Source organism: Vulpes vulpes, chromosome 3 (assembly GCF_048418805.1).
Source record: "Vulpes vulpes isolate BD-2025 chromosome 3, VulVul3, whole genome shotgun sequence".
NCBI lineage: Eukaryota > Metazoa > Chordata > Mammalia > Carnivora > Canidae > Vulpes > Vulpes vulpes.
The window spans coordinates 46,701,845-46,715,322 of NC_132782.1; the positions used below are offsets into that span (position 1 = coordinate 46,701,845).

The following is a 13,478-nucleotide window of genomic DNA, read 5'->3' on the forward strand; positions in this document are numbered from 1 at the left end:
CCTTGCTCTCATTGTGTTTCAGTTCATCGTTCTTCAGGTACTCATGAATTACCTGGTGTTTGCAACAGTTGTATGCTTGCCGGCTGGAAATATTAAACAATTATGGCAATCCATGAATTAACATCTTCCTTTCACTACTCATCCAAATATCACCCTCCCATAATGGACCAGCCAGACACACACAATAGCAATGCAGTCATATTTGATGTTGAAGTGTCAGTCATAATAACTACAGCTTTTCCTTTCACTTTCAACATAAAAATATACATTAAAGCAAGAAGATAGAGCATAGTTTAAATGGATTTATAAATCTAAAAGGAAATCACGTTTTTCAAAGTTTATTTGTCTAGCAGGGCAAGATCATCATCCACTTCCCATTTAACTCACTAAGGTTTGCGAATCTATGTAACTATATGCCTTCATTGAACCAAATTCAATCTGGAGTCAATAAATTAGTTCCTTTGAAAAATGAAGCTGCTAAATTACTACATATTCATAATTATTAAATATTCACATTGCAAGTGAATTCCCAAATACCCACCTGTTCACTGAATAACCAGAATTAATTATTATAGACATGATGATAATGAAGCCAAAGAATTTATCCAAATTAAATGTTCTTCCATGAAGAAAGGAAGACTGGAAATTTAGATCAATAGTGATTTAATTTTACTCTTGAATCTTTGGGGGACATTTAGTTTTTCTAAGTACAATAATTTGATGAATGGCTGGATCTTTGTTATGACTGAGCAATATCTTTATCAACTGTCTTCTTTTTTCTTTTTTTTTTTATCAACTTTCTTTTTACCTTTTACCCAACACACAAGTCCATCTAATACCGAGTTTTTTTTATGGCCAAAGCTTTACACTAATTCATCTTAAAGATAGTTTAGTCCTTCGTATTCTTTTTGTGTATTTTCCCTGAATTAAATAAGCATGGGAATAGTTCCATTTTGTTGGAAGACAATCCTGACAGTTTCTAAACTTTTGAGAGATACCAGCCCATCATGTGTCACTTGTTAGACTCATACCCACACAGAAAAGAGTTACACACATTTATATGAGATATAGAAGATATTTAGTAAGAATATATTTATTAATTACAGATGTCAATCATATTTTCCATATACAGATATTATCTAAATGGCATGAAAAATGCCATTAGAATGCTCAATGGAAGAAAAGCTAGCTACAAAGTTAATAGACATGTGTTTTCAAATACATATAAATATATTCTTCTAAAAAGGTGATGTCTGAAGGGGCACCTGGGTGCTCAGTTGGTTAAGCATCCGACTCTTGATTTTAGCTCAGGTCATGATCTCAGGGTCATGAGATCCAGCCTCATCTAGGGCTCTGCACTGAGTGTGGAGCCTAATTAAGATTCTTTCTCTCTGCCTCTTCTTCTGCCCCTTCTGTTCTCCCTCTCTTGTTTGATAAAATAATTTTTTTTTTAATTTTTAAGAAAAGGTGATGTCTTAAAATAGGCATGGTAATTGACTCTGGGTGATATCATTTTTCCTGCATTATTTTTATATCCATGAAAAAAAAATAACGAGTTATTCTTTTTTAATCGTGCTACCTTACATTGCCTGACTTATTCCACTGAAGCCAAACTACAATTGTTCAAGGCACCAAGTTTATGGTGAAATTCCAGAATCTTCATCTGGGTACAAAAGGAACCCAGTAAAAATGCTGTCATCCTCAGGACTGACATATAGCCCATTCCAATCTTTTGACACTTCCAACCAGACTTGGTCCCCTGCACTTAATTTCAGGATGATGAGGAGAGAGGCCTGGTCTATTTCATGACCAGAGAGCGTTTCTCTGGACTTGAACCTCTTCTTCTTCCAGGCCACCAGGCTGATGCGAGCGGGGCGGCCCCTCACAGTGACATGATAAGAAAAAACATAGGCCCCAGGAATACTGCAGTTAAATTTGCCAGTGACAGGGCTGTAATTCCCCGGGTCATTATAGAGAACCTTGTCGAATTTGATGGGGATGTTGGGAGGCGGGAAAGGCTTGGATAAGGCAGCGCTGAAAGCTGCCCGCACGACTCTGGCCACCTCGCCCTTGGAGCCCCGGAGACCCCGAGAGCCCTTCTTGCCAACAGATCCTCGGCCCCCCTTGCTCCCAACCTCACCTTTTGGCCCCGTGGGTCCCACGAGACCAGGGGGTCCTAACTCTCCCTTTTCTCCCTTCTTGCCTGGATCACCTGGGGCCCCAGGCAGGCCAGCTGGGCCACCTTTGCCCTCCATTCCAGGATCTCCTTTGCTACCTTTTTCTCCTTTGAGACCCTCCTGGCCTTTCTCTCCCTTTCCTCCCATCTCCCCTGACTCTCCACAGTCACCCTTCTCCCCCTTGGCCCCAGGCTCTCCCTTCAAGCCCGGGGAGCCCACAGCTCCCTGGTCTCCTTTATCTCCTTGGGTACCATTTGCACATGTGTCCCCCTTGGACCCTTTTTGTCCTTTCTCTCCCGCCAGTCCGATGTTTCCCCTCTCCCCCTTAGGTCCAAGGCCACCTGCAACAGAAAAGTAAAATAATCTGTAAGGATCTGTACACTTTGCATTTAGCCCCCCCCCCACTCATATTCTCCTAAATATCCCTTGCCCCCCCCAAACCCAAAATCTTACCCTCAAAGAAACTGAAACCCAGAAAGATTCGGGGATCTTTTCCCCCCCAAAGTCATCTAGACTGAGGACAGGAGCTCAGATGATTGTATCTAGCCCCCAAACTACCAGACCAGTGATTGTTACACTCCAGCAATCAGTACACTGAATTATGAGAATAAGTAAGAGCAATTCATGTCTCCCTCTTACCCCCCTCTTACCTCTCACATGACTCTAAGCACAAACAGGAAGGAAATTATGGACTATGCTGCAGACATGACAGTACCTGACAGATATAGTTTATTCTCTACCTGGTTCTCCAGGTTTCCCTGGGTATCCTGGAACTCCACTTGTTCCTTGATCCCCACGTTCTCCCTTCAGTCCTGAAATGATACCAAGATTAGCTTCCTTCCGACCATATTAGTTATGATGTAACTAAAATCCATTTTGCAACCACGTCACATTCCAGTGCTTCCTTTACCAAAATGCAAAAAGGTAAAACAACATGGAAAGAGAATATATTGAGCCTCATTAGGAATATTGTGTTCCAATCGATGGTAAACCATTTAAATGAGATTTGGGAATAGTGCCAATCTCTTCAAACAGAATTCAGCTCTCCCCTCCCACATTCCCATAGTTCTTCAAATCTCTCATGAAATTCATGACATTTTGCCTTGTGTTATTTATGTATGTGTTTGTGTTTTTCCTCTCATGAATTCTGAATGATGCTGAAAATGCCCCCTTCTTTATAGTCCCCACAGTGCCTAAAAAAGAGCATCACCACCATATAAGTTTAAACACAGAGTATGACATTCTGCAGTTAGCTAAAACTAATCATATCAAAAACCTTTCCAAGACAGTAAGTATAAATATAGATATAGATATAAATATAAAGTCCTTGACATAGAGCATGAACGAGAAGCCAATTTTCTTTTTTTTGGAAAATTTTTTATACACACTTTGGACAAATCGTAGAATCGTGAGAATTCACATTTGAAAAAAAATCTAAAGATGCAGGTTTTTAGATATTCACCATAGTACCATAAACTGGATTTCCATTTTGGGCCTAGCTAAAGTTCCATCCCGCTAAAGTATAGCCACACTAAATTCATTTTAACTATAATTAATAATAGTAATAGTAATACGTAACTCTTTTTTTTTTAAGATTCTCTTTATTTATTCATGAAAGACAAAGAGAGAGAGGCAGAGACACAGGCAGAGGGAAAAGCAGGCTCCACTCAGGGAGCCCAGTGTGGGACTCGATCCCAGGACCCCAGGATCACGCCCTGAGCCAAAGGCAGACACTCAACCATTGAGCCACCCAGGCGTCCCAATAATACCTCTTATTGAGGATTTCCTTTGACCAGGTAACGTTCTAAGCTCTTAACATAATTTTTTTAATTTAATTCATCCTTTTAAATTCAAAATTAATTTTTATTTGATATTAATACAGCCTCTTGTATAACAGGGAGGCTCATATAACAGAGCACATTTTATAAATTGGAATATTTTTCATTTCCAAAAGTTTATACCATCTCCCTTCAAGAAAAGTAGAGTGGATAATTTTTTTAAGATTTATTTATTCATTCATTCATTCATTCATTCACTAATGAGAGACACAGAGAAAGAGATAGAGACCTAGGCAGAGGGAAATGCAGGCTCCCTGCGGGGAACCCGATGCGGAACTCGATCCTGGAACTCTGTGATCATATCCTGAGCTGAAGGCATATGCTCACCTGCTGAGCCACCCAGGCATTCCTAGAGCAGATACTTTTATCATCATTGTTTATCACAGAAGAAACTGAGGTATGAAAGTTTACAAATTTGTATAGAATCAAACATGTCTGCATATAACATTGGTTGACATCAATTTGTCAACCACATGTTTTATGACATAATTAATTTTTTTATTTATTTTTGCTGGGAAAAAGAAATTCTAAGTCAAATTACAAGTCATGAGAAAAGACTATCCCATGTTTCACAAGACCAATTAGAAAAATTCTACCATAAGCTGCTCAGCAGTTTTCTAAGTAGCTAACCCCCTCCCATTACCATTCTACATGAAATTTACAATTTGAAAATTAACCCATAGGCCATCAGGAAAATGTTAGGATCCCTTAGGAGAGAACCCAACTCTGATTGGAAGTGAGGGACCAATTCTATTCCCCATCCTTGTCAATATTCATATGCCAACCATCACTGCACAATTACTCTGGTTCTCAAGTTCATTTAAGGAATTTAACTGCTTGCACTGAATGTACTTAATCAGGTTGTGGTTAACTGGAATGCAGTCAGTCAACTCCTTTATTTTTTTAACTTTCAATTTTAACCAAGAGTCCAAGCGAAGTCTGGAAGTAAAAGGAAAGTAGATTTGCCACTCTATAGAGACTGGCTGAATGAATTTCTACTTTTGATCCTTAATCAAAGCATATTCTTAAGAAACTTATCTTATGATACTTCCCTGTTTTTTCTTCTACTTCCAGAAGTCTAGCTTCCGAAATGTATGAATCACTGGGGAGGTTCATCACTCATCTGTATTTCACAGGGTTTTCTGCTAACATAATTCAGCCACAAAAGGATTAAATGTTTCCGAGAATGAAAATCGCATAACTGACAAGTGTGAAGTAGTTCTCTCACCTTAGCATCTTTTTTGAGTAATTACTTCACTGAATGTTCTACCAGAAATGAGCTAGACAGTTCCTGAGCCATGTGGAGGGTGATGTATAGATGATATTAGGTCTTTTGACATGTGACACTGAGGCTAAAACATTTAACTTGATGGATAGATGGTATTTCTACAGGCTGGCAGTATTCACTGAGGAATTTCTAAATGTCCCAGTGAATCTGTAACCTTCCCTCAATGTCTCAAAGCACTTAGAGAACCAGGGATTTCCCAGGGCAGGACACCGTCCTGGTTGATACATCTATAGAGTTATAGAATTTCTGAGCTGGAAAAGATCTATGAAAGTACATATAACGACAAATCTTCTTTGATAGCAAGTAGGGTATAAATACATACCTAATCTATTCCCCCTTGATTTCCAGATGAGGTGAAGTGACTGGTCCAAGGTCATTGTTACAAGCTCAATTTCTTTCATTTTATTTTTTTAAAGATTTTATTTATTTATTCATGAGAGACACACAGAGAGAGGCAGAGACACAGGCAGAGGGAGAAGCAGCTCCACGCAGGGAGCCCGACGTGGGACTCGATCCTGGGATTCCAGGTGGCGCTAAACCGCTGAGCCACCCAGGGATCCCAATTTCTTTCATTTTAATTCAGTTCTCTTTCCACCATAGACATTGCCCAGATTTGACCAAGCCAAAGAACATGTCATAGTCTCCTTAGCAGGGATGCTATTCATCTAAATAGAATATTCTATAGGATTGTCTACTCTAGTTCGTTCTATCTAATACAAAACTAATATGTATCATAAGGAAGAGCTCACTCAGGAGTATGTAGGAAAGGACACTCCCCCAGAGACTATGCCCAATGGCTTCCAGTCACTAGGTCAACTATGTTGCTAGAGAGGGAGAGAAAAGAGGCAGGAGAGCCTCTGTATGTGCAGAGGGAGGGGGATGGAGAGAAAGAAATGTTACTGGGATAGTGTAAAAATTTTCAATGGGCTATTTATAAAGTTAACATTTTTATATCAAATATAACTTACAACATGCTTTACCAAATTTTTGTATTTTTAAAAATTATTCCACCTATGGGGTGCCTGGGTGGCTCAGTCAGTTAAACATCTGTCTTTGACTCTGGTCATGATCTCAGAGGTCCTGGGATCCAGCCCCATGTCCACCCCCCTGCTCAGTGGGAGGCTGCTTCTTCCTCTCCCTCTGCACCTCCCTCTGCTCATGCTCATGCTCGCACTCTCTCTCTCTCTCTCTCTCAAATAAATAAATAATCTTTTTAAAAAATTGTTCCACCTGCAAGAATATGGTATTTACTTAGTAAGTTGCTCTACTGAAAAAGGATGCAGAATACATCTTGAGTTTTGACATGAAATCAATATAACTACCTACCCTTCTCTCCTTTCTGGCCTTTTGGACCTTGGGGTCCAACAACTCCTGGTGGCCCTGGGATCCCCATATCACCAGCCTCTCCCTTAAGACCTGGAAATGAGATTTAAAAACCATCAGGATAAAAAAAAAAAAATCTCTTTTGAAATGCATTAGTTCTGGAAAAAAAAAATTTAGGCACTCATTTTATTGAGACCAATGACTGTCAGTGTCCTAATAATAAAATCTGGGTAAGAATAGACTACTACATAATTCTCAAGACAATATTTTCATCTGATTTGTAATTTTGTACTACCTGAATAGATAAATTGAGCCCATTAGTACTTGTCACTGGATTCATGGCAGCAATCAAATGATTTGGGGAAACAGTGCAATATCGAACAACAAGAACAAAATGATTATCTAGCTCTTAACCTCATGTGGACCACACTTTCAAATTGGAAATAAAACTACAATATGTAGCACTTTTGGTTTTCCCATTTACTCACTTATATAATTCTTCGGGAACTATTGCTGAGTCTCCTAGACACCAGCACCCTTGCCAGGTGTTTGGCATTAGCCATCAACATCCCAGCCATCCTTTTCCTCAGGGAGCTGAGAGCCCAAGAAAGATACACTGAACAATAACCACAAAAATACATAGAAGTTATCACATTGTAGTTAGTGATGTGAAGAAAAATAGGCAGGTCCTATTACAGATTGTGGTAAAAGAACCTGATTTACGGGATCAGCAGAGACATCCCTGAGAAAATGGCATTAAGCTAAGACCCAATGAACAAATTACGATTTTCCAAGGAAAAAACAAAACAAACACCCATAAATGAGTATTCCAGGCGAAACAAGTGTGGAAAAAAACCACGGTGTTTTTAAGAAACTGAAAGAAGAGTACAGTGGGTGGAGCTAGTAATAGGATGAAGGAGGCTGAGAGGCAGGCGAGAGTCAGATGGTGCACGGCTCAGATTTCAAGGGTATCCTGTCTTACTCCTTATTGGAGTAATTAATAGCCAGGTTCTTTGAAAGTTAACCATAAAGATAAGTGAACTCAATGAAATAGTAATATTTCGTCTTAACTTCATCTTAATTTTTGTAACTGGAGTTGATGGGATGGAGAAAATTATATTCAACAGAATTTTCTTTGAAAAAAACTCTACATTTATTTGAAGAAAGTGTTTGCAGTGGAGGTTAAAGCTAAAAGCAAACTCAAATAAACAAAGGTGGTAATTACACTCTAGAAAAGAAAGGAGAGCAGAGATTAAAGGAATGGAGAAGGAATGGGCAGTGTGGGTAGAAGCAAGTAAGATGGCCAGTTGCGGTCCACTGTGCAATGTCTCCCTTCCTCATGAGCTCTAAATGCCTGGTATGGTTATACTATTGAGGGAAATAATAAAGAGCAGTGCCCAGGTTGTCACAGGGAGCACATGGAAACTGCATGAGAGGACACAGAGGCAGGAAGTCCATCTAAGTGACACATACATGTAGGAGAAATTAGTATAAATACTGTAAGGCTGGACATAATGGGAAGAGCTGGGGCTTGGTGGTGTACCCAGATCTGACTCCATGTTTTACACTTCCAGGTGGTATTACCTCTAGAGTTACTAAAACTCTTGGTGATTAAGTCATCCATTGAAATGTAATGATTTTTTAACAGTTTGTGTAAAGATTAGGAACAGCATAAAGTGCTTCATGGTTCTTAGCACATAGTAGGTAACTATAATTATAACTGAACTAAATGAGAGAAGTTGGAGATAAAATTTCAGGTGGAATCTTTCCTTTGCTAGCTATTAGCTATATCTGTACACTTTAAGACATTTTCATTCATAAACTATAAAATTAGGCTTGTGACTTTTAAAGTCTACCTTTACTATCTGCATTACAGTGGATAATGTAAAAGTCATGCATGCAATGTGTTTATGTGTGTGTATGTGTGTGTGTGTTCATGTGTCCAAGAACTGAAAGATAACAAAGAAAAATTAAAATAGTCATATTTGAGTAGGTTCTTTTTCATTTTCCAGTTTGATTAATGTCCCTCTTCTGCTGGATCTCTGATTGCTTAACAAAACAGTACTTCTGAAACACTGGAAAAGCTAGAACAAATGTCTATGAATCTCAGAAACAAGACCCTATAAGGCTGAGAATTTCCCAAGCTAGGACAAGATTCTTACTACAGCTAACTGGAAAAAGAAACATCATTTTTTGAGCATTTATCCTATCCCAGGTACCACACTGAGCCTACACACACACACACACACACACACACACATTACCTCATTCCATCTCTTGATGACCCCATGAAGTTGGTATTATTCTTATCTCATTTTACTACTTTGAAAACTGAAATGTAGGTAATGAAGGTTCCCCATGTTTCAGGATGGTGAGAGACAAGATAAGACATTCTGAGCTCTTAAACACTCTGCTCTGTACAGAACCAGCCAGACTAAAACATACGAGCACTCCAGGCAGGCAAAGAATTTGGCACATCTCCAAAATCTCCAAAATATCTGTCCTATGTATTTACAGGAGAGACTGAGCTCTGAGAACAGCCCGGTTAATCCATCACTGGGTAAAACAAAAGCTCTCATGGGACAGACCCATGGCCTTAGAAGACAATTTAGCAACCAGCTGTGTTTACTTGGCCATGCCCTTGGGGGTCTTCACCCCCAAGCAGCTCACCAGCCAGATATGATACTAAGAGAAATTCTGGTAAATGTAATTTTCTCAGTATCATTGCATTTCCAATAATGTTTTAGCAACCCAGTAATCTTCATGCCCTGACCACTGCCCAGCAACTGTACCCTTTAATTCCAGCTCTGCATGAATATTGATCACATTTCCCAAAAGTTTCCTATTATAAGATGAAATGAATGAAAAGCTTAATGAGGATGCACAATTCCTGATTTTATAACTTTAAGTTCTCCAAGCAAGACACAACAAATATATCCATACAGTCATTTTTTTTTTCCAGGGGATGCAAATTTGAAATTGACATTCTGATTTCAATTTTACCTGAATTCTCTGCTATATGACACGTAAAGGCTGAAATGTATTACAGTAAAACTCAGTGTATGAGTAATGTATGTATTAAAGGTATCTGGAATATTGAAATATGTAACCATGATGTTCAATGGAGAAAATTGTGGGGCAAGGACACAGTGTTGCCTTGGAATTTCAATGAAGAGCAAACTGAACCCTGCCCCTTATTCTCCACCTCACAGACATGCCATTTCTAATCCAAACTACAAATAGCACTCCAGAAACCCATCAGTCCACACACCTTCTACCTAGACAGCAGGATTTTCCTTTACCCTTTTTACATCAGCCACTGATAAAAAAAAAAAAACCATATTGGTAGGAAATGTGTAATTTGAAGAACCGCGTGCCAGGGCTGGGGTTGGTAGCCCCGTTTTTGCTCTAACCAGCACTTTCTAGTAGAACTTTCTGTAATGATGGAAGTGCTTTTAAAAAAAAAAATATGGAAGGACTTATATCTGTACAGCCCAGTACTGGAGTCATTGGCCACATGTAGCTATTGAGCGTTTGAAATGTGGCTAGTATGACTGAGGAACTGAATTCTTTTTTCTTTTTTTTTTTTTTTGGAACTGAATTCTTAATATTAATCCCTAGGTTTATTTTTGTTAATAGCCACACATGCGGCTAATGGGCAACATAGCACCCATTTGCATTTGTCACTGTGTTCCACCCAGGCCTGTCACCATTTGCAGGACCACATAGAACCCCTGCAGGCAGTTCTGCTTCCCATCTACCTCTCAACTCCAAGGACATCGAGGTAACAAATATGGCTTTGGGTATTTGCAAGTACCTGTCTTTCCAGTCTCTCCGGGGTCTCCTTTCTGCCCTGGTACAGAAGAACAGCAATCACAGCAGTTCAAAAAGAAATCGGCCGCATCAAGAGTGAAGTTCTCAAAGGGGAAGAGAGTGGCAGCACCGAAGGCCGACTCTAGGGCTGGGGGCCTGGGGGTCGGTTCTGCTTTTTCAGCTGCTTCTGTGAAAAGACTCTCCTCTTCTTCTGGAGCTGGGCCACTGGATGGCTTGAAACCCTTTGGCATCTCTTTCCCCTCAGATTTCTTCGTAAATTTGGTATGTGGTGTGGTCTTTGCTACTGTGTCCATACCAGCGATTGCCAAAAAAATTAAAATGGTACAAAGCCAAGAAAACATCCACATATTTGAGGCTGGAAGAAAGATATAATGGGAATAGATACACCTATTACATGAGATCCCAATGTAATTAGTAAGTGATATAAACATATAGGAAGGAAATATAGATACATATATAAACCCTAAGAATAAACAGTATGCATAATATTGAATGATATTTTAATATATTTTAATGCAAATGATCTATCACAAATAGATCACACAATGTCCTCTGTCCTGAATCACAATAGAATATTTTATTTACTTAAAGTATTTATTATAAGGAACAGTTTGCTTCAATCCTCCTTTCTGGTTGTTTTCCTAGTGTTACATGTTCTAAAATATTGTTCTCAATCATTCAAATTATCTTGCCAACAAGTAAACATGATCTATAATAAATGCAACATAACTTAATAGCTTATACACCCTGTGGAAAACAAATATGTATAATTTCCTGACTGACCTCACTCAGATTTATAGGAATCAAATACATTTGTATTAGAGGGAGATGAAAAATATTGAGCTGAGTAATTTCTTCCAGCAAACTCAATTATTTCAAGAAAAAATACTGGTGAAAGAGTCCTTAAATCTACTAGGGCTAATGGTCCTGTTGTGAGAGCAATTTTTTTAGAATCTATTGTAATAAATGGGGAGAGAAAGAGAATAAAAAAATCATAAACTTGAATGTATGCTGTGTCCTTAGATTCTTCACATGTCATTTAACTCTCCAACTCTTTGCTTTATAATTTGAGGAGTTTTTCTGAAAAGTCACATTTATCCTTGTTTTATTTTAATGGGGCAAAGAATAGTGATTCTTATTAAGGCGTTTATTAATCAGAGTGATATGATATAAAGTTCCCAATGAAGTGAAATGGTGAAGCTCATAGTGGGGTGGTCTCCAGCAACTCACAGCAGTCCGGAGACTGCTAACAGATGGCCAGCATTAGAAATGCATGTTTTCTGGTTGGAAAAAGGAGTACAAGGGTGAAGAGAATGGAAATAAGGACAGTGACAACATCTACTATTTCTAGAGCCCCTACTATGACTAGGTGCCTTACAGTCATCAAGCCAATCAGTTCTCAAAACAGCTCTGCCAGATAGAAGACAAACTAGTTAATTACCTTCTCTTTAGCAACAAAGACAGAGGGACCAAGAGGTCACATGCCTCACTCAAGATCACACAATCAGGAAGTTGTGGATTCAGAACTGAAATCAGGGTCTGTTTAATTTCAAAGCCTCAACCCTGTCCCACAAATCATGTGGCATTTATAAGGATGAGATTAAAGGACAGTAAATCCAAGCATAGGATCAATGGAAGAGCTAGAGAGGAGACAGAATGAATCAGACTAGATGAGAATGGACAGTGATAGGATGCTGCATTTCTAAAATCATGTAAAAATCCAAAAATGCTAACTTTCCTTCAAGCTGTCTTTGCTACTATATTCATCCACTCAACCAGTTTTTACTGAATATAAACAATGTGACAAGTACTGAGAAATCAAACATGAGCCCTGGTCTCTGTCCTCAGGGAGAGTACAATCTACTAGGAAAGATGAAAAAAAACAAAAGCAAAGAGAAAAGTATGGAAGGTAAATGATCACACTGCATTTCCCCAAATATAAACCCCAGGCCCCTCTCCCCGCTGACCCTGGCATGAGTGAGCGCATAAACCATGGTTACCAAGCATCAGTCAGCTAAATTCAGCCCCAGCAAAAACTAGATAACAGAAATATTCTATTTAGTTATAAAATAGTTCAACTTTCATTAGTTCACACAATTGCATTCCATGAAACATTCATTTATTTGTTCAACAAACATTTATTTGAGCATCTCAGAAGTCTCAAGTCCTGTGCTGGGTCACAGAGTATAAAGACAAAATCCTGCACCATCCCTAAGGATCTTATCTGCACCAAACATAGCAAATATCCAAAGTGCAAAGTATCTGAAGTGAAATATTGGTATCTTTTAATTCTCTAACCACTTTGCTATACGAAAAATTTGAGTTTCCAGAATGCTGAGTGTTAATGCCTTATGATGTCTTAAACAAATGGGAAAATAACCCTTTTTTTCCCACTAAAACATGTCTGTGTTATTCTTTCATTCATACAAAGTATTTTTGACATGTTATGATGGCCTTTTGGAAAACCAACCCCAAACTGGCAAATAAGAGTTAGCTGTTAGGAGCAGGAGGGGAAGGGATATAACACAAAGAACATGACAGTCATGTCCAGGCACTTTATAATTGTTGTGGCAATTACATCACACACAAACCATGCAAGATAAGATTTCCTATGTCCATACAATTGATTATAGAATTCAGGCACAACAAAAATAGATATATAGATCAATATAACAAAATAGAAAACCCAGAAATGAGCCCACAATTATATGTCAATTAATCTTCAACAAAGCAAGAATGAGTATCCAATTGGAAAAGACAGTCTCTTCAACAAATGGTGCTGGGAAAACTGGACAGCAACGTGCAAAAGAATGAAACTGGACTGGGGCACCTGAGTGGGACAGTAGGTTAAGTGTCCATCTCTTGGTTTTGGCTTGGGTCAGGATCTCAGGGTGGTGAGATCGAGCCTTAAGTCAGGCTCCGTGCTCAGCGTGGAGTCTGCCTAAGACTCTCTCTCACTTTCTCTTGCCTCTCCCCACCCTCAAAATAAATAAATCTTTAAAAAAAGGAAAAAGGAGT

General features: G+C 38.9%; 1 protein-coding gene across 1 annotated transcript; it reads right to left on the reverse strand.

The window, feature by feature from the left end:
- Positions 1-1,181: 1,181 nt before the first annotated feature.
- On the reverse strand, positions 1,182-10,807 carry OTOL1 (otolin 1). The gene is made up of 4 exons (XM_026016448.2): positions 10,444-10,807; positions 6,630-6,719; positions 2,918-2,989; positions 1,182-2,518 (listed from the first exon to the last, which is right to left on the reverse strand). Exons 1-4 carry the CDS (start codon positions 10,805-10,807, stop codon positions 1,638-1,640), a joined length of 1,407 nt encoding a protein of 468 aa, XP_025872233.2. The 3' UTR covers positions 1,182-1,637.
- Positions 10,808-13,478: the final 2,671 nt, after the last annotated feature.

Coding starts and splice junctions, on each gene's coding strand:
- OTOL1 (XM_026016448.2), bottom strand. CDS start 10,807: ATGTGGATGTTTTCTTGGCTTTGTACCATTTTAATTTTTTTGGCAATC. Junction 2,990..6,629: donor AGGCCAGAAAGGAGAGAAGG/GTAGGTAGTTAT, acceptor GTATCATTTCAG/GACTGAAGGGAGAACGTGGG. Junction 2,519..2,917: donor AGGGAAACCTGGAGAACCAG/GTAGAGAATAAA, acceptor TTTCTGTTGCAG/GTGGCCTTGGACCTAAGGGG.